Below are 22,706 nucleotides of genomic sequence, written 5' to 3'. Positions count from 1 at the left end.
TCTATATATATATATATATATATATATATATATAGATATATACATATAGATATATATATTTTTTTTTGTAATATATTGTGTAATAATATGCATTCTGTTATAAACTGTCATAAACTGTTTCCTGAATAATGTATAGTAAAATAGGACTTCAAAGACCTAAAAGATGCCACATGGGGGCTTTGCACCGCACTAAAATATGAAAAAAAGAGACTACTCATGCGAATTAAACATTACGGTTTGTCTAGAGCCACTTAAAAGTAATGAAATGGGGAATAATTCCCCAAAACATCATTGTAACAAAGCAAATCATGAGGATCCACCCATTATATTGGCACATAAAATAACAAGTATTTTGCTAGGACGAGACGGCAAACCACTGAGCACAGACATTCAGAGTACTGGCCTTAGTTACAAAAATCAAAAAGGTCAAAACATCAGTGAAGTAATTCATTCGTCTGGGGTGGAAAACACACACCAATAATAGAAATGCACAAATAAAAGATGGGAAAATAAATAGTGGTGTATTTACAATGCCTGTGTTGTTTTATGCAGATCATAAAGTTTCAGAGCAATGAACATTCCATGGTCACAAACACGTGCTTTTGTTTTGATCAAGAGCCACAATGATGTCATCTATACTTATGCAAAATGAGCGTGTGGGTAATTACCTTTGTAATGGCAGAGTCCACTTAAAACAGTCTGAAACCATGAGAAGAAAAACAACTGGAAACGTGGAAAGACTTGTTGCTGAATATTCTACCAGCTCTTGTGGCTAAACACAGCTTTTCACTTTCAAAGTTGCAGAGCGTGTTCTAGCCGATTATGTCATTTTTAAGTGTCTTGTAAAAAGCTGTATGGAATTAGCATGTTTCTAAATGGGTTTTATAAAGATAATTTTTATGATAATGCAAACAGCCTAAGACTTCAGTAACATTATAATTTCTAATATTTGTATCATCTTCAACATTTTGCAGGATAAGGACTTGATAAACATATTGTATAGAATTGAGGGTTGCATTTTCAGCTTTACGCTATGATACTTACAATGCAAAATCATTAAAATAATAATTATTGATGAGAAATATTGGCATTACATTTTAATTTTACGAAATACAAACTGGACGGTGAAACATTTTAGCTAAACTTTAGCTCAACTTATGACTTAATATTATTTTTTTGATGATCACACATTCTTTTTTTCTATAAATTGCATGTTAATATCAAAAACAAAAAAAAATATTATTATTAAAAAATTGTTTTAAAAAAAAATAAATAAATACTTCTATTCAGCAAGGATGCATTAAATTGATCAAAAGTGACTATTACACTATTACAAAAACATTGTTTCAAATAAATGCTGTTCTTTTTTCCTTTCTATTCATCAAAGAATCCTAAAAAATATTAAGCAGCACAACTATTTTACATTGAAAATAATGTTTGATAATAACATTGATAATAATTAAAAATAATTCTTGAGTAGCAAATCAGCTTATTAGAATGATTTCTGAAGGATCATGTGACACTGAAGACTGGAATAATGATGTTAAAAATCCAGCTTGCATGCTTTTAAATATATGTAAACAGAAAATAGCTAATTTAAAGTGTAGTAATATTTCATAATATTACTGTTTTACTGTATTTGGCAAGTAAAAAGAGTATTTCAAAAACATAAAAAAATCTTACAGACCCCAAACTTTTAAATGGTGTACAAGAATATATATACACACTTTTTACTTTTCATGGCTTTAGCAAACAACTAAGGGTACGGTTACACGACAACGATGTACTAAAAAAAATTTTTCCTTTGTATTTTTCGCGTACAGACGAGGAAACGATCCCCTTTCATACAGATCAGCAAAAACGACTAAAAGTGCTGTATTACGCATGCCAGGCCAGTAGCTGGCGCTGTCACTTTGTAAAGAAACACTACTATGATGTTTACTTTTTTTTTTTTTTTTTTACAAATTCGCATTTTTGAAGTTTACATGAAGATGATAACATTATTGTTTCAAAAACTTGCATTTTGAAATCAATTTTCATAAACTCCGTTGTCGTGTAAATGAACGGCAAATATAAATAAAATGTTGGTGTAAACAGCCCCTAAATTAAAAAGGAAGAGGACCTTAATGATGCATGAATGGTCCACCCAGAAATCTCCATCAAGAGCACTTTAACAACATTCTTACATTCACTTTTCATATACAACCTTATCTTTCATTTCTTTTCTCCCAGAACTCATTTCTGAAAGCTCAGTGTGTTCAAGAGGGACTAACTGTACCTGAGAGAAATGGAGGTTCCATTGACAGACTCTGAGTGCCGTCTGCTCGGACTAAAGCCCTCCTGCCGGGCATAGTGATCATCCCCACAGCACAGGATCATAAGGAAGGCTCTTCGAAAAGCCCGGTTCAGGAAAGCATAGAGGAACGGATTCAAGCCCGAGTTGATGTAACCCAACCAGAGCCAAGCAGTCCACATCTGCCAGGGCACACTGTAATTAATGAAGGGATCCACCACGTTGGTGATGAAGAAGGGTGCCCAGCATAGACAGAAGCAGCCCATGATGACAGCCAGCGTCTTGGCCGCCTTGGTTTCATTCCTAATGCGACTGGAGCCATGTTGGTCATGGTTAGGGTAAGTTGAAGAAGGGGCCGAGCCGGCCCGATGCAGCGAGCCGATTCGCCGAGCATGACTCATAGCGGTGACGTAGATTCGCTGATAAGCAAGAACCATCAGCACCAGAGGCACATAGAAAGCCACGGCCGAACACACCAGGGCATAGGGTCGGTTCACCATGAACACACAAGTTGAATTACGGGAAGAGTTGAATTTTCTTTGTTCGATCTAGAAAATGAAAATGAAAAAACTATTAAATATTCATCTATTAGAATTCTGTCTGATACCATTAACTGATAATTATTTTCATGTTATGATCGATAACATTTGATCCTTTTGAAAGAGGATTTTGAAAGAAGTCTCACCAAGGCAGTTGATGCCCCATTGACTTTCACAGTATTTTTTTTCCATACTGTGGAAGTAAATGGGGCCGGTCAACTGTTTGGTTACTGACATTCTTCAAAATATCTTCTTTTGTGTTCAGCAGAAAGAAATTCATACAGGTTTGGAAAAACATGAGGGTGAGTAAATGACAGAATTTTTGGGTGAACTATCCCTTTAAAAAGTTTAGAATACATCAGCATAACAAGAGGAATGCACCCAACAACTCCTCACTTACAAAGCTCTCAATTCCAATGGTATTCCAGCTTTGCATGATGGGAAGGAAGGAGATGAAAAAGGGGATGACCCAACATCCAACCAGCATCAATGAGACTCTCACAGGTGTCATCTTGTTATTGTAGACCAGAGGCTGACAGCAGATCGCATAGTACCTGCCCAAGACAGAAATTGCAAATATCTGAAGAATGATTCATGGATGCTGTCTTTCGTAATCAATGCGTCCCTAAGCACTTTACTTTGATATACCCTGATGATTCTGCTGATCTTTCCTTGAAAAGTTAATGCAGTAAATTATGTACAACCAGAAAATACGCACTCACTGGAGACCGCAGAGGCAAAGACATTATGAGTCATTGGAATCATATGGATGGAGAAAGAACTTGGTGACACAGTGGGATAGATAAACAGAATTTGTTACTCGAGGGAAAAGATAGATAGATAGATAGATAGATAGATATATAGATAGATAGATGATAGATAGACAGATAGATAGACAAATAGACAGATAGATAATAGATAGATAGATAGAGGCTTTGAGAGAATAAGAATGAGTCATGTTACTGCCATATGGACCAGGTGCGGTGCATAAATCACAGCTGCTCTCTTTCAGGCCAAGAGGGCTGCAGTCTTCCCAATGGGTGAGCATGAGAGAATTTGCATACGTAACATAGCAAATTACACATAATTAGCTGACACGCTGACAAGCCCCTGGAGTTAGTGTGAAGACATAAATTATGCGTGTCTTTTTTGTGTGAGTGTACAGTTCACTCCAAGACACATAATGATTAGAAACTGGACAAAAATATAAATTAGACATCACAATACAGGCCAGACTTTATCTCTGTACAGTATATCAAAGCAGGGTACCAGAAAAGAATTGTAGCATATTGTAATTTGGTGATGCAAGATTACAGGGCTCAGACCTCTGAAAGCCTCAGAAATCAGAAAGCCTCTAAATGCCAAAATTCTGTTTAGAAAAGTGTTTATATATTTTTAGAGAGAGAGAGAGAGAAAATAAATATGATCAAATCTAGCAAAAAATTGCTATCCCAAAACTATTAAATGCATGATAACATGGTCTATTTTTCTCAATATTGCCATGGAAACACAAGCAGTTATTTGTGTAGAACATGAGTCATTTTTGTTACTATATTAGCTTCATGATCACTCACCTGTCTAGTGCAATGCAGCACAGATGCAGAATAGATGCTGTGGTTAGAAGTACGTCTAGTGAGGTACGGATCAAACAGAACGTCTCTCCATAACTCCATTGACCTGTGGTCAACTCTATGGCTGCCAGGGGCATCACAACAAGGGCAACTAGAAGGTCTGCAAATGCCAGGGATACGATGAAGAAGTTGGTCTTCTTCTTTCTATATTTAGATCAGTAGATAAACAAAAAATAGCATTAATAAACATTAACTCACAGCACAAAATAGTGTCTGTGTATAGAAAATACTCATGTTTAAATTATTTAATGAAACTTCATCACACTCATGGAACTTTTGTATGGAATTTTTTTACATTATCACATACAAAAATGAATGTACATTTTTAACACTATACAGTATCTCACATAAGTGAGTACATTTTTGTAAATATTTTATTATATCTTTTCATGTGACAACACTGAAGAAATGACACTTTGCTACAATGTAAAGTAGTGAGTGTACAGCTTGTATAACAGTGTAAATTTGCTTTCCCCTCAAAATATCTCAACACACAGCCATTAATGTCTAAACCGCTGGCCACAAAAGTGAGTACATCCCTAAGTAAAAATGTCCGATTAGCCATTTTCTTTCCCCGGTGTCATGTGACTCATTAGTGTTACAAGGTCTCAGGTGTGAATGGGGAGCAGGTGTGTTAAATTTGGTGTTATCGCTCTCACTCTCTCATACTGGTCACTGGAAGTTCAACATGGTACCTCATGGCAAAGAACTCTCTGAGGATCTGAAAAAAAGAATTGTTGCTCTACATAAAGATGGCATAGGCTATAAGAAGATTGCCCATTGCAGCACGGTGGCCAAGACCATACAGCAGTTTAACAGGACAGGTTCCACGCAGAACAGGCCTCGCCATGGTCGACCAAAGAAGTTGAGTGCACGTGCTCAGCGTCATATCAAGGAAATAGACGTATGAGTGCTGCCAGCATTGCTACAGAGGTTGAAGGGGTGGGGGGTCGGCCTGTCAGTGATCAGACCATACGCAGCACACTGGCTGTTGTCCCAGAAGGAAGCCTCTTCGAAAGATGATGCACAAGAAAGCCCGCAAACAGTTTGCTGAAGACAAGCAGACTAAGGACATGGACTACTGGAACCATGTCCTGTGGTCTGATGAGACCAAGATAAACTTATTTGGTTCAGATGGTGTCAAGCGTGTGTGGCGGCAACCAGGTGAGGAGAACAAAGACAAGTGTGTCTTGCCTACAGTCAAGCATGGTGGTGGGAGTGTCATGGTCTGGGGCTGCATGAGTGTTACCGGCGCTGGGGAGCTACAGTTCATTGAGGGAACCATGAATGAGCAGAGCATGATCCTCTCTCTTCGGAAACTGGGCCGCAGGGCAGTATTCCAACATGATAACGACCCCAAACACACCTCCAAGACGACCACTGCCTTGCTAAAGAATGTCTCCAGACCTAAACCCTATTGAGGCATCCTCAAACGGAAGGTGGAGGAGCGCAAGGTCTCTAACATCCACCAGCTCCGTGATGTCGTCATGGAGGAGTGGAAGAGGGCTCCAGTGGCAACCTGTGAAGCTCTGGTGAATTCCATGTCCAAGAGGGTTAAGACATTGCTGGAAAATAATGGTGTCCACACAAAATATTGACACTTTGACATTTTCACTTAGGGGTGTACTCACTTTTATGGCCAGTGTTTTAGACATTAATGGCTGTGTGTTGAGTTATTTTGAGGGGACAGCAAATTTACACTGTTATACAAGCTGTACACTCACTATTTTACACTGTAGCAAAGTGTCATTTCTTCAGGGTTGTTACATGAAAAGATATAATAAAATATTTACAAAAATGTGAGGGGTGTACTCACTTCTGTGAGATACTGTATATTACAGTATGTTATATTACTTCTGCTTTAAATTACAAAAAAACTAGTTAACATTGCTGCGAGTGTTTCTAATACAACAGCTGAGTGAGTCTTTCTCTCTTCTGACCAACATAATCAGTCTCTCAATATTTGTTCCTCTTTTGTAAAATCATAGAAACGCTATCATGGATTTTATCTCTTGCTATCTGAGAAAAGGTGACCAAAAATAATATACACCACTATAGAAGTTTACCCAACTATGACGACTTGCACTTATAAGAAACGCAGAAATGTGAAAAGGGTGCATTATAACTTCATATAAAGTTAATTGCAAAAATAATTTTCTTTGCATTTTGTCTCACTTTCCAGAAAGAAAATATCTAAGCATCTTTAAAATGAGATAAATGTACTTGAGAAGCAAATTGCATAAGATATTAAAGGGTTAGTTCACCCAAAAATTAAAATTCTGTCATTAACTACTCAACCTCATGTTGTTCCAAACCCGTAAGACCTTCATTCATCTTTGGAACACAAATTAAGATATTTTTGATGAAGTCCAAAAGGTATATGACTCATCCAAAGACAGCAATTTAACCACCACTTTCAAGTTCCAGAAAGGTAGTAAAGACATTGTTAAAATAGTCAACGAGATTGCAGTGGTTCAACCTTAATTTTATGAAGTGACAAGAACAGTTTTTGTGCATAAAAACAAACACCTCATTGATAAGTGTATTAACCAAATGAATCCATTATATTTTGTGCAGTTAAAAAAAAATAATGACTGTTCAAACTGTAGTACTGAACACTCCCCCCATCTGCCATTGGTTGGAAAAACAGATAGCCCCACCCCAAACTCACATCATTGGTTGAGCCACGGTTACTATGTGAGGCTGGTCGGGATTCTCAAACAAATATCAATGTTTTGAAAACAGAACCACATTTTCGGGTTTTCAACCACAAATAGCTTTCTTTTAGATATCTTGTATATTAAGCTTTATTTTTTACCATCAAAAAAGTACACTGACACAGCAAATTTAAATGTAGATATGAAGCACCATTACCTTAGCTGCCTGTCTTTACAAAGAGCCACCATCACAAGCAAATTACCAAGCGCAGTCAGTATAATGATGGTCACCAGGACAATAGACAGTGTTATCCTCGAAGTGTGTTTAGACACGACTGGATCCACTGCGCTGTAGATAAAAATATGCAGATAATTATACATGAATAACACTGAACAAAATTATAAACGCAACACTTTTGTTTTTGCCCCCATTTTTCATGAGCTGCACTCATAGATCTAAGATTTTTTCTATGTACACAAAAGGCCTATTTCTCAAATATTGTTCACGAATCTGTCTAAATCTGTGTTAGTGAGCACTTCTCCTTTGCCGAGATAATCCATCCACCTCACAGGTGTGGCATATCAAGATGCTGATTAGACAGCATGATTATTGCACAGGTGTGCCTTAGACTGGCCACAATAAAAGGCCACTCTAAAATGTGCAGTTTTATCACACAGCACAATGCCACAGATGTCGCAAGTTTTGAGGGAGCCTGCAGTTGACATGCTGACTGCAGGAATGTCCACCAGAGCTGTTGCCTGTGAATTGAATGTTCATTTCTCTACCATAAGCCGTCTCCAAAGACGTTTCAGAGAATTTGGCAGTACATCCAACCGGCCTCACAACCGTAGACCACGTGTAACCACACCAGCCCAGCCCAGGACCTCCACATCCAGCATCTTGACCTCCAAGATCACCTGAGACCAGCCACCCGGACAGCTGCTGCAACAATCGGTTTGCATAACCAAAGAATTTCTGCACAAACTGTCAGAAACCGTCTCAGGGAAGCTATCTCCCCAATACAGTAAAACTGCACATTTTAGAGTGGCCTTTTATTGTGGCCAGCCTAAGGCACACCTGTGCAATAATCATGCTGTCTAATCAGCATCTTGATATGCCACACCTGTAAGGCGGATGGATTATCTCGGCAAAAGAGAAGTGCTCACTAACACAGATTTAGACAGATTTGTGAACAATATTTAAGAGAAATCGGCCTTTTGTGTACATAGAAAAAATCTTAGATCTTTGAGTTCAGCTCATGAAAAATGGGGGCTAAAAAAAAATTGTTGCATTTATAATTTTGTTCAGTGTAACAATAATAAAAATCTATGTAGTAAACATATTTGAGGTGGTTCTTACTCATCCGCTGAGTCTGATGCCGTGGCCATCACTGGTCATCTGTAAGGAAGTGGTCAGATGGAGTTTGGTTCACACAAGACAGTCCCTCTCCTGTGGGACAAACACAACTATTTTGGGTTCTCTCACATCCCAAACTCAGTCATATTCTTTCAGCATGAGCTTCAACGTGAGAGCATTGAGACTAAAGCATCAACACGTTGAGGTTCTGGGATACAACATGGGAATATGAGCCAAGATGAGTCTCTGACACCCTTTAAATAAAACTTTCCCTACACTTTATTGACTGTTTTTTGCTGCTGACAAACACATTTCTGGTTTGATGTTGATAAAGGGGTTCTTCAGTTTTACTGAAGAAAAAAGGCTAGGAAAAACTGGAAAATTGAAGTCTTATTATATTCTCAAAACACAATATTGATGAAAAAACTTTAACACAAAGCACATGCACTCCATCATTGCACTGTTAATACACACAGTGGCCAAATCACACCCTGTGCCTGTGGCGCTTGAGCCATAACTCATGCAGAAGTGGAGAGAGCTCTCGCAGGGTAAACACTGGAAGCGTGTGATGTGTTTGCCCAGCTGGGAGGCTCAAGTGGGTATTAGAAAGACAGCTTGGACACTTCTTTCCAGTTCTGTTGCTTTCGTTTGAGTTTCAAATGAGCCACATGATTATTATAGCCCTGTATAACACACTGAACAAATCAGGCTATTCTAAACACATAAAGGACAGCTGATGTACACATGATGCTTGTGGAGAGAGTAAAAGGGTAATTCTACAAAAAGGTGTCATTTGTGTCCCTGATATGTACGTGTAAAAAACCAGTACATTTAACAACGAACATCTGAAGGCAACTTCATGTGTCAATATAGAAATTTGTGGAACCCCTAAAAAGACATGGTGATGGAAAAGATTATGAGATGGGAGGAAAAATTATTTTCCAGCACTTTTGTGTTCTTCTCACCTGAGAAACTTAGCATTCGTTCACAAACTTTTTGTGTTCTTTGCAGGGATGCACCGATATGAAAATTTTGGTCAATACCGATAACCGATAATTATTTTTATTTGAAAGCCGATAACCGATATATATTGGCCGATAAATCTAAATCATAATTTTTATATAATGTTTGAGAGCCTGATTACAAAAACAAAAGTCTCACTATTAAAAGCCATGTCCCAAGCACGCAATTATGTTTTCATTATATTATGTAGCCTTAATGACAGATCTGCGCTGTATGTTACATTTAACTGTATTTTCCTTTTTGAAGTGATTTCAATCATATTTAAAGCAATTCAAAACCATAACGGAGGACAGTGCACATCTGAAGTGTCTCGGCTGAAGGAAAAAACCCATTATTTATTGGCTTTAATATATTAGCCAAATTTTGTTATCAGGCAGTTAACGATAACATTAAAAATGAACATTTATCGGGCAGTATCGATATGGTGGCTGATATATCATGCATCCCTAGTTCTTTGCAAGCGAATACGCAGTTTTACACGCAAACAACGTTTCTCGGGAACTCAATAGTTTTGCGAGAGAACGCAAAAGCATTGCAATATAATTTTTCCTCGCATGTCCCCTCAGGGGCTCTGTAGAAATTCCTCTAAATTCATCACTTTTTTTTTTTTGATGAATCATTTAACAAAATATAGCATTTTGTCTTTCTTTATTCTCATCTGTCAGTAGGAGAAATGTCAACCCTGTTACCATGATTTTGTATAGTAAACAACTGACAAATGAAATGTTTACATCTATAAAAATTATTAAATTCTCTTTCTAAGAAGCAACTTTTCGTAATCTTGAGCACAAGGCTTGTCAAATTGAAACTGTTAACGCTGTTATCAGCAATACAGCTATTATGTCCCAAAATGCATTCATTTAGCTTAAGATATCACAATACAATTGAATGACTCTTAAACAGATTATAGAATGTTTCAAATCTTATGAAACTTTACTTTAAAATCAAACTGGGAATGGCACCCGTTTCTTCAACTGACCCAGAAAAAATTGCTGAGCTGAAGTACGAAAGCTGATGCTATGTGAACCGACACTAACTTTCAATAATCTTGTCTCAATCTAAGAGCCCACTATTCCCTCCAGCTCAAGGGATTTCAAACTCGGTTAACTGTCTGATGCATATAGATCTGTCCAGATAAAATGTGGGACGTTCCTGTTTTTATAAAAGCATTAAGTAAACTGGTTAGTACAATTATAAAAGAACTTCAAACTCTTTCCTAAAATCTAAATGATAAACATTCCTAAACTGCATGCTAAAGTGATGTATCACAACCTATGCTTATTGACCAGTTTTCAATAAAACTAAAACATGGTTGTATTAAACATATATCAATGAAGTAGGCAGATCTGTGTTTCAATAAGGATAACACCTATAACTCTTGCCAAGTTATTGTCATTAACCTATTATTAAAACACAGTTGTTCTGATTTGACTGGTTTCTCTTACACAAAACAAAGCAACATGACATTGATTGACATTATGAAAAGAATATGCACTGACAAACCCTCCAATAACCAATTTTGACACCTTCCCACACAACTTCTTTTTTCATTTCACGCCACCAGGAAAACGGACTGGCATTTGCATTTAAAGGGATAAAATACAATCTGTGGTGACAAAAAAACATAAGCCATAAGCCTCATTAACAAGTTATGAGAGTGACATTTTCACACAATCATATGACACAGATGTAGTGGTCTGAAACACACATTGATCATGTACACATGTTAGGTCACTGTGATTTTGCCAAGTAAGACATATTTTGTTGATCCTGGAACAACATAGCTGTCTGAAAATTTAGTCCTAACCCTAGCCTTACCCCCAAACCTAACCTTACTCACAATTTATCCCTAAAATCAGAGGGAAATGATAGATGTAGAAGCACCTAACCCTAGTTGTTAGCCTAAACTTGACATAAACCGTAAACTTGACCCTCAAATCTGATTGGTTGATTGGAATGTTGTTCCAGGATTAACAAAGATGTTGATCCAGGAGCATGTTGCACTTGGTCAAATCACATTGACCAGTTAGGGACCTATATGGCAATACAATACAATACAACACAACAATAATAATCTTCACATTTTTTAACTGACTGAAAATGGATTTGCAAAGTCTTTGCTCATCATAAAATAAATGAATGAATAAATAAAGCTATAATGAGGTCAATCCCTCTGTACGATTACAATTAACAAACTATGACAAAATCACGAAAATCACATCTTTGGCTGCTAGCATGTGCAAAATCGGTGGAACTAGATCAATTATGATGTCTTCAACATCAATAATAATGATTATTCCAATAACAGATCTAAGTTTGATAATTGGAGGCAAATTTCTACAAAATCTGATCAGTTAACAAATAAACTGTAATACTCTGTAATTGACACTAAGAACTCCAATATTCCCATCGTAAAAGTGCAAATGCACTAATTTGGGGTCTAACTTGTCTTTATTCTTTACAATTTGGGAAAAACAAGCCACATCTTATCAAATACATTAAACAAATAATAATAGTAGTAGTAGTAGTATAATAATAAATAACCGCTATTATTATTACGTTCAAATATTTAAAAACAAATATTTTTAGAATAACCTGTTGCACATTTAGACACTTGAGGCATTTAAGTACAGCATCATTGAAATAAGTTTACTCACCCAGGGGCTCCGTGTTTCATGTCTCTGTGAATCCACACGTGTTTCTATAAACTGTCATATTCCATCCCAGTTTGTCAGGAGACTGAAGTGCTCTTCTCAGCCCTATGTCACAGTCAAACAGCAGCAGCAAGCAGCAGATCATCTGTTGATAAGTGACCAGAGCTCTGACTCTCTGCCTGTCCAACGCTCACGCGTCTGTAACACCACAACAGAGCAACAGCGCCACCCAGTGTTTCACATCACATTACTGCGCTTATTCAAAATAAAAGGCCCATTCAATGTACAAATGTTTCAGTTTTTCTTCTTGAAGATGAGCTGCTAATATTATATATGCAATATTCACAATGTACTTTGCCATATAAGGGTGTAGTTTCACATAAATGCGTCAGTTGATATATTAAGAAAAATAAGATGTTATTAGTAGTAGGCTATAGTGTCAAAAATGGAAGTGGAAAATAACTTAAAATGAACTAACTGGTTAGGGAATGGTTGTCTGCTGTATGGAGACCAAAGTCATTGGAGTTCTTCAGTCTGAGACTTCTTTCAACCACGAGATGGCGCAAGAGCCCCATACATATACTGCATTTTAACAAAGTCCCTTTAGTCTGTGATCGTACTGAATGGGAAATATGGTATAGTGTGTGCTGCTGGATTTATGTCTCTAGTAGATATTAGTCAGGTTAAAGGGTTAACGTTAGTTCACCCAAAAATGAAAATTCTGTCATTTATTACTCACTCTCATGCCGTTCCTCACCCGTAAGACCTTCGTTCATCTTCGGAACACAAATGAAGATATTTTAGTTGAAATCCGATGACTCAGTGAGGCCTTCATAGGGAGCAATGACATTTCCCCTCTCAAGATAAACAAAGGTACTAAAAACATATTTAAATCGGTTCATGTGAGTAGTACAGTGGTTCAATATTAATATTATAAAGCGACGAGAATATTTTTGGTGCGCCAAAACACAAAATAACGACTTATTTAGTGATGGCCGATTTCAAAACAAGATTCAAAGCATAATGAATCAGTGTATCGAATCATGATTCAGATCGCATATCAAACTGCCAACGGCTGAAATCACGTGACTGTGGCGTTCCGAAAAGGAGATTCGATACACTGATTCATAACGCTCCGAATCTTCCTGAAGCAGTGTTTTGAAATCGGCCATCACTGTATAAGTCGTTATTTCGTTTTTTTTTGGCGCACCAAAAATATTCTCGTCACTTTATATTATTAATATTGAGCCACTGTACTCGCATGAACTGATTTAAATATGTTTTAGTACCTTTATGGATCTTGAGAGAGGAAATGTCATTGCTCCCTATGGAGGCCTCACGGAGCCATCGGATTTCAACTAAATATCTTAATTTGTGTTCCGAAGATTAACGAAGGTCTTACGGGTGTGGACCGGCATGAGGGTAAGTAATAAATGACAGAATTTTCATTTTTGGGTGAACTAACCTTTTAATAAAATCCTGAGATATAATCTATATACATCATTAACATAGGCTACAATCTAACTACTCTATATCTCATAGGCCTATCAGACTCAAAAACATAAACGTGGTCAGATTTTGCACCATGCAGGATGGCCAAAGGCAAGCTGATAAATATAACTAAAGAATTATATATATAAAAAATAAAAAACACACACACACAAAGTAGTTTTTTATGCCCTGCGAAAACTTGTGTTGACCATGTTAATATTGCCCACAATAAGTAATTCACTAAACAAAGGAAAATACAACATAATACTAAAATTTGTTGGGTTTTTGTTTCCAGTAAGAAATGAATGAGCAAACAACAAGGACTGGCCTTGATTTACATCTTCTATTGGTGGACACATCTTCTGCTTGTCTCCAGTTTGCTAAATTAAATGACCTTACATGACAATATACTGTGGGTTATTGATATTACTGGCATTGATGAGCTGCTTCTTCCCCTTTACCATTACAGGAAAGCCACTTCCTTTACAGCTAATGCTGTATATTAGAGTTTAGCTTAATAACAAGTGACAGAACAGAGACTGAGTAAGGAAGCTGCACAGTACAGTTTAATCTCTTTCAATTCAGTGACACAAGACAAAGACACTTGCAAACATTGCTGTTTATCAAGACATGTGATGAATGAAATTGCTTATTAATATTAACAGACACACTCTGAGTTGTAAAGTTTAGTGCACAGCAAGTAGAGAGGAACTGGGTGGCTTGCTGCCGTAGACACAAACATATGCAGACAATGGTGAAATGTTAGACATCTCCTGTGTTTCTGGTGACTTTGCACTCTTCGGTATAGATTTCAATACTACAGCAAATACTTGTTTTTTGTTCTGAGAAAATCAGAGCACTGAATTACTTCATTGTAGTAGCAGAAAAAAAAAAAAAAAACACAGATATTTGTAGAAAATATCTAAGGAGGCAGAACAAAAAGTTGTTGTAAAAAGTTTTTTCCGTATTTATTTTGGTGATATTACATGATATTACTAAACGAAACTAAAATAAACTGAAATAAAATAAAATATTAATGTTAATACAACTATAACATGTTATTACTAGAAAATAAATTTAAACAAAAATAATATATAAATAAAATAAAATATTGTCAATACGACTAACGTTATAACTGGAAACTAAATTTAAACAAAAATAATAAAATAAAATAAAATAAAATATTGTCAATACAACTACAACGTTATTACTAGAAACTAAATTTAAACAAAATAAAAAATTGTCAATACAACTACAACGTTATTACTACATATTACGTTAATACAACGATAAAATGTTGTTACTGGAAACTAAATTTAAACAATAAAATAAAATATTATTTTGTAACATTAAAATAAACATTGTCAATACAACTATAACATGTTATTACTGGAAACTAAATTTAAACAATATATATATATATATATATATATATATATATATATATTGTCAATACATTACAAAGCACCAACTGTGTTTGCCTTAAGTCTTTTATTTCTAGGTTGTTTGTTACTTTTAAATCAAACTTAGATTTCATCATGGAAAAAATAAATGCTGTTGATGAGCTTGGCAGATGCAGGATGGAGTTTTTCTTAAATGGTTTACTGAACGGCGTGTGCTTTTTTCCAGACATGTGCCTCACAGACTCTCTGGCTGAAAATAATGATTTGCATGACTCTTGTTCAGTCTGTTGTTATTGATTTACTCTCAAGCAGTTGTTGTGAAACAGAGAGTCGGGCATGTTCCCAGCACAAGTGTAAGTGATGATTGAAGTTAAAAAGAATAAATATACTCCTACACCATCATTTTTTTTGTCTTGTTCCTACATGTTGTTTAATCACTGTGGTTACAGAGAAGCATCACTGTAAATTGGTAGACGGGATCCATGTTAAATATTCATGGTTTGTGCGTAGGGGTTTTCATTACTTGCCCTTGTCCCTCAGCTGAATAATGCATAGGTCAGAGCTTACTCTAACTCTTCGGTTATGATTAGAAATTGATTGTTATGTGCAGTCCGTTTTATTGAGATGACCTGGGGTCAGGGGCTGAGGTCATGAACCCACATCCTCCTCTGAGCCATAAATCAAAACACACATCCAGAGTGCAGGGGTAAAGCAAGAAACACACCACCTGCACTTTGAGGCCTGCACACAACCTCGAGGTGCTTTATAATTCCCCGTTTGTTTGGAAATGAGTGAATAATCCGGGCAAATGGAGTAGAGTGTGTGCCCAGGCATTTTCAGCATCCTGTGTCCACACTGCCAGAGTGTATTATTAACCTTGGTAAGGTCAGCGAGTCAGGCCGTTCTCTGAAAAGGAGCAGAGCAAGTTTCCACTGAACCTGCTGAGGAATTTATAACATAGAACTGATCAATCTAGTTAGAACAAGAGTTAAAATTCAAACTGCTCAGAGGATCTGAAATATATTTAATTTGGGACAGTATAGTGAAAGCTATACAAACACATTTACATAGAGTTGTTCAGACATTACTTGAAGAGACTTTCACTTTTTTTTCTCCATCTATTCATTGCTGTTTAAACATTTTTTTGAAAAAAAAAAATAATACAAGGACACATTAATCAATAGTAACAGTGAAGTCATTTATAACGTTACACAAATTATTTTTCAAATAAATGCTTATCTCATGAACTTTCTACACAGTAAAATCCCCAGAGTTAAATCAACTCTGCTCAGTGTACATATGGTCCCTCTCTAAATAGTGTTAAAGTAACACTGAAACAGACTTAAAGTTAATGAGATAATTAAGCAATTAATATGGCTGTGACTGAAGTCAGTTGTAGCTCTTGTGTTTCTCTTTTCTTCAGTGATTCTGCTTGTTAACAGCAGGTGTTCATCACTAATGCATAATCATTACTTAATTAATTGCTTAATTATCTCATTAACTTTAACTCTGCTTCAGTGTTATTTTAACACTATTTAGAGAGGGACAATATGTACTCTGAGCAGAGTTGATTTAATTTTGTTGATTTTGCTGTGTATTCATCAAAGAATCCTGAAACAGCACAACTGTTTTTAAGTTGATAAAAATATGAAATGTTTCTCAAGCACCAAATCATCATATTAGAATGATTTCTGAAGGATCATGTGACACTGATGCCCAGGGTGCGTTCAGGCCCGACAAAATGTTGCAAAACTTTTTTAAACATAAACGGTGGTGCGTTGAACACCAACTATGGCAGCTGAGAAGGCCATTCTTTGTGTTCTTTTTGACGAATTTTCAGAGCCTGATGAAATCGGTATAAATATGTGTTTAATACTGCAAAATACGCTCGATGTTACAGTCACTGCCCTTGCCGTCCAGAATAAAAGAGAACATTCCAATCGAGTAAAGGGATTTGCTATATTTTTACTATAAAACTCTTACGACAAACATGTCTTCTAATATCTTCCATTGTTAAGTATACTGAGCTGCAGTGGACACATTTGTAAATGACTTTACTCGTACCCATTGTGCGAGCTGTCTCTTTAATACCGTGTGGTTTATATACATGTTGCTGCTGATTAGGCTGACATTTTTGATACACCCACCAAACAAGAGAAAATGTATCTCAAACTCTGTTGCACACCGTTGTACACCGTTTCCAGGAAACATGTCGTTCAACCCGGAAACTGTAGCAAAACGTTGCGCACCGATTTGAGATTGACCGTGCCCCAAGAGTAATGGCTGCTGAAAATTCTACTTTCCATCACAGGATTGAGGGTACGTTTACATAACAACGATATGGTTAAAAAGGAGAAGTTTTTCCTTTGAGTTTTCCGCGTACAGACGATACCATTGTCAAAACAATCCCCACTCATACGAATTCATGAATGACTAAAAACACTGAATTCTGCTGGCAGGTCTTTGGATGGCGATGAAACACTATATGGACTGACGTCATTGTTTTCACAAATTCGCATTTTTGTAGTTTACACGGGGACCATTTTCAAAAACTTGCACTTTGAAACCCGTTTTCGAAAGTTTGCATTTTCAGGCCACCAAAACGCTGTTGTCGTGTAAACGAATGGCCAAAACGCACAAAAAGTTATTCGTTTTTTCGTTTTTCGTTGTGTAAACGGCCCCTTACATTTTAAAATATACAGATCAGGCATAACATTATGAGCACTGACAGGTGAAGTGAATAACACTGATTATCTCTTCATCACGGCACCTGTTAGTGTGAGATATTTTAAGCAAGTGAACATTTTTGTCCTCAAAGTTGATGTGTTGGAAGCAGGAAAAAAGGGCAAGCATAAGGATTTGAGTAAGTTTGACAAGGGCCAAACTGTGAGACGATTGGGTCAGAGCATCTCCAAAACTGCAGCTCTTGTGGGGTGTTCCCGGTCTGCAGTGGTCAATATCTATCAATAGTGGTCCAAGGAAGAAACAGTGGTGAACCGGCGACAGGGTCATGGGCGGCCATGGCTCATTGATGCACGTGGGGAATGAACCAACAGACGAGCTACTGTAGCTCACATTGCTCAAGAAGTTAATGCTGGTTCTGATAGAAAGGTGTCAGAATACGCAGTGCATCACAGTTTTTTGTGTATGGGGCTGCATAGCCGCAGACCAGTCAGGGTGCCCATGCTGACCCCTGTCCACCGCCGAAAGCGCCAACAGTGGGCACGTGAGCATCAGAACTGGACCACGGAGCAATGGAAGAAGGTGGCCTGGTCTGATGAATCACATTTTCTTTTACATCCCGTGGATGGCCGGGTGCGTGTGCGTCTCTTACCTGGGGAACACACTGCACCAGGATGCACTATGGGAAGAAGGCAAGCCAGCAGAGGCAGTGTGATGCTTTGGGAAATGTTCTGCTGGGAAACCGGGTTAGGGCTGTTTTGGCAGCAAAAGGGGACCAACACAATATTAGGAAGGTGGTCATAATAATAAAATATCTGTGAGCATAAGATAATTCTTCCTTACCAACCCCAAACTTTTTCCATATTTATTTTGGTGAACTATAACATGTTATGAACATGTTTGAATGGGTAAATTACACACAGACCTGATGAATTTTGAAGCCACTGTCTTGCACAAACTGCTAACAAACATAAAAACTTAAACCATCATGGAACTGATCTGGAGCGTTCATGAGCATGATGCAGCTCCACACGAACCACAAGTATCACTTCATACAGCAGATAGATTTCAATAGGGTTTGTGTTCTACAGAAGAAAGAAATTCTTCACTCGGTTTTGGAACAGAACAAATGCCTGCACTCACAGACTTCAGGCTGCTTTTGATTATTTATGTTTGTCAGATTGTTAGGCCATGAGCCAAGTCTGTCTCATATGCTGTCCTAATAGGGTTATACATAAAACATCAACACCTGCTTCATTCTCAGGGAGGATTAAGCTGTTTCCTCCTTTAAAACGACTCACTCTCTATATATTTAAACAGAGACCACAGTTCAACACCATCATTGAGTCATTAGTATTCACACCTGTGTGTTTGAGATAAAGCATGTGAAACCAATGCGTAGAAGTAGTTCTTAGTGGCTTACAGGTGGGAGGCCTTTTTTTTTTTTTTACAGTTTGCTCAGTGTGTGACAAGACGTCTACTGTCGGTAAACAGGATGCAGCAGCCACTTAATGACACATTAGTGCCACCCAGACAGGGTTAATGCTCTGACAAACACTGAGTCAAGAGTGTAATTGTCCCGCTGGGTGCTCTGTAGACGTAATGGCACTGTCTTTACATTACAGATGTTTATGCTGAATTTTAAAACTGTTAGAATGGTTTTGTGTTTAATTATTAATACTAATTAAAGTTCATTAATAATTCATTAGCATTAATAGACAAGGGTGTTTTATAAACTGGGTACTGTAATGAAACTACATGCAAGCTCTAGACGATTCATTCACAATTCATTATGCTAATTGGATTTAATGACCTAATAATCGCATAGCTGGCCTTGTTAAGAAGAATTACAAATGTTTTTACACTTCTGTAACCTCCATATGTGCGTCCCAGTTGTTATTTTGAATATATTTGCTTGTAAAAGTGAAATATTAAGATCCATATTCAAAGGAATATGAATCTCCATCTAAAATTCCATGACCTTTCATGTTCTTGCTGTGATTTTGCACATACAGAGTGCTCTTCAGCTTTACCAGAAGTTTTTAAAGAAGCTTCAGCTATTCTTGATATCAAAACCAGGTGCCACATCCTGTGTTATACCTTTTCGTAGAAGAAACAATGTCTAGGACAAATTCAAATGAGTTATTTTCAGAACAAATGCAAATAATTTACTGCAATTGATCACGTTGATATTCATTGGTCATTCTGTAGTTCTCATTGGATGATATACAACATATCACATATCTAAATGCTAGATAACCTCTTAGTTTCTTACCCAGATGGTCTCCTCCCACACCCCTGAACTTGAAGTCCCACCTCCAGTCACCTCATGTTCTTCACTTATTTCCTATCAGTTATTTTTCTTACCCTCCTTGACCCCGCTGGCCCCTCGCTCTGCAGCCTGTGTGCTCTCACAGTCAATTTTTAAAAAAAATAATGTGACCTCTCAGCGAGACGGTGCCATGGAACCAACACGACTTACCTCTTAATTCACTCCACTTTTGTAACTTTTGTAGCTCAAAGTACAATAAAAGAAATATTTTTGCATTTAGAAAATTCAGATTACCAGTTTAGTGTGATGATGTGTACTTGTGATCTGTTTAAGTGCTTTCATTGTGTCATTACTCAGGAAATGTAATTCACTGGAGATCACACAGGGTAATTATAGTGCGAGTCTCAAGACAGTGTTACGTACCACAAGGTTCCATTCAGTGCTATTCACGTGGGAAGTCAGTTCATTATGTGCATCAGCTTATCTATTGTTTTATTCATATTCTGATGACAGTTTTTCCAGTAACTAGCGAATAAAGAGTTCTTGAATTCACTGAATGGCCAATTTTAGTGTCATTCTAATTGAAAGCCTTGTAATTTATGCTCTCAGTAAAAAGAACTGCTAAAATAATGCTTGTTTCCAAATAGGTTTCCCAAACACATACTAAAAACTCCTTACTCCTTCTCCAACTCAAACGGGCACACATACAATACGGATACACACTCGCACAGAAACATTTTGTCAGCGCTGCTCTGACGATTTTATCAGTAAAATAGTTAAAAGCTTCATGACATTTCTCACTAGCGAGGTAATAACGCTGCTGTTCTTGCTTAGCTACTGTAAAAAATTATTTTCATGATTTATCACATTTTTTCTTTTGTCAAATCAACTTAAAGGTGTAATATGTAAGATTTTTGCAGTAAAATATCCAAAAACCACTAGGCCAGTGTTATATATTTTGTTCACTTGAGTACTTACAATATTCCAAATGTTTCCAACTATTTGTAAATTGTGAGAAAACTAATTATTATTATATAGCTCAACACATTTAGTATTATTTTTTAAATCTAATTTTCTTGATTTTTTGCAAGTACCATGCTTTACCATGCCTCAGAGAAAAACACTATTTTGTCAAGTAGCTAACATAGCATAATCAGATGCAGCTTTATTTTTAGTAACAGTAATACAGCATTTTCTCAGTCATATGTTTTAAAATTAATTGCATGCCATTTATCAACACAAGCCATCCAGCATTTAATATGATATTCTTAAATCGATTTAGCTTACTGCAGTTTGTAACAAGAACGCACAGAGTAACATTATAACATCATTTTCAACACACTCAAATGTATCTAATATGAAAACAGAGCTGCATTACCTCATACTCATGACCGGAAAAGCAGAAGCAGCTACGCCTTTGTTTTGAATAGGCCTCTAGCGACCTCTAGCGGACAGAAATCTTACATATTGCACCTTTAAATAATTAACGTGGTTCAGATAACATCATATTTTGAGGTTCTGTTGATTAAACCAATCACCTTCATTGTATTAACTCAAATTTTTAATTTCGATGGACTCAAAATGTACTTAATTTTTTAAGTTAAACCAACAATTCTTTTTTACAGTGTAGAGACGCTGCTGCCGAAAACTGTTGAGAGACACACAGACTCAGGTAATTCACATATGTTTAATATCTCTCTCTCTCTCTCTCTCTCTCTCTCTCTAATACCGCTATTTTTAACTGCATTAGTCTGCTATCAATGACTCAAGTTGTGGCCGCATTACCACCTCACATATTTGGTGCATTATTTTTCTAATAATTCAACAGCCTGTCAGTTATTCCTTGCTTTTACAACACTAGATGTCACCTCTTTAAGAGAAGGGGGAATTTTATTTGGATTTACTACTTCCTGTGTGTAAAGGTCATTGCAGGTGATGGTTGATCTGATGACTTCTTTCTCTCTTATTAATTTTCATAACATTTGCTAAATTACACTTTATTGGAGTCTGTGGTGTTACGCTGATAACATACAGATTTGACATAATTTAATCTAAATTCTGATAAATATAGTTGTTAATATTTCCAAAATCTCCCTTAATCTCCCTCTCTCCCCTAAAATAGTGGTAACACCACAGGCATAAGTTAGTTATTTGACTAAACAAATTTTAAATAGATCTCTTCTCTTCTCTTCTCTTCTCTTCTTGTGTATATTTATACAAGGGCGGGACAACCTGTCACTTACATGAAATCAATAGCAAAGCACATCAATCCTAGCAATTCCAACTGGACAAAATCAAGTCCCGCCCTACATTTTTATTTGTTTTGGAAGCCATTTAACTGGGATACGGAAGAAAAGACTATTGCAACTTCTGTTTCTTTAAGCATTTTACAAAGCCTTGTTTGCTACTTCAGTTGAAGAATGACTCAAATGCCGTATATGTATAATTCAGGATATGAACATGTGACATGACAAAAAACAACAACGAAAAAAAACCCCACCTCTGAGTCAGCCTTGTCCCCCTTGGTACAAATCAGCAACTGTGTCTCTGTGTATTGGCTTTGTGACAGTTAAGGGGTCCCATAGCAGACGCTGCCAGGGGCTTATTTGAGGACACAAGGGTGACATGGGCTCCCTGAGGCATGAGGAGGTGAAGAATGACACGTCATCATTCTTCTGGACTTTCTGCCTGTCTATTCACACTC

At 36.9% G+C, this 22,706-nt stretch overlaps 1 protein-coding gene across 4 annotated transcripts in view; it reads right to left on the bottom strand.

Annotated features, from left to right (window-relative positions):
• The window catches only part of si:dkey-247m21.3 (5-hydroxytryptamine receptor 4), a 29,300-nt gene extending 16,408 nt beyond the window's left edge, over positions 1 to 12,892 (bottom strand). Inside the window, exons 1-7 of one of the 4 annotated variants that reach the window (XM_048167063.1) lie at positions 12,633 to 12,892; positions 12,158 to 12,299; positions 8,481 to 8,570; positions 7,338 to 7,469; positions 4,407 to 4,607; positions 3,233 to 3,386; positions 2,279 to 2,841 (exon numbers count right to left, since the gene is read on the bottom strand). In XM_048167063.1, the coding sequence (XP_048023020.1) occupies positions 2,279 to 2,841; positions 3,233 to 3,386; positions 4,407 to 4,607; positions 7,338 to 7,469; positions 8,481 to 8,509 (1,079 nt within the window). In that variant the 5' untranslated portion in view covers positions 8,510 to 8,570; positions 12,158 to 12,299; positions 12,633 to 12,892. Of the gene's footprint in view, positions 1 to 2,278; positions 2,842 to 3,232; positions 3,387 to 4,406; positions 4,608 to 7,337; positions 7,470 to 8,480; positions 8,588 to 11,003; positions 11,107 to 12,157; positions 12,372 to 12,632 lie in introns of those variants that run through there. The other 3 variants (XM_048167064.1, XM_048167065.1, XM_048167062.1) reach the window with 3 other exon arrangements.
• Between the last annotated feature and the right edge of the window lie 9,814 nt (positions 12,893 to 22,706).

The sequence above is a fragment of the Megalobrama amblycephala genome, linkage group LG18, assembly GCF_018812025.1.
Source record: "Megalobrama amblycephala isolate DHTTF-2021 linkage group LG18, ASM1881202v1, whole genome shotgun sequence".
Taxonomy (NCBI): domain Eukaryota; kingdom Metazoa; phylum Chordata; class Actinopteri; order Cypriniformes; family Xenocyprididae; genus Megalobrama; species Megalobrama amblycephala.
The sequence above is the reverse complement of the archived record's forward strand: the minus strand, read 5'-3'. Positions and strand labels throughout refer to the sequence as shown.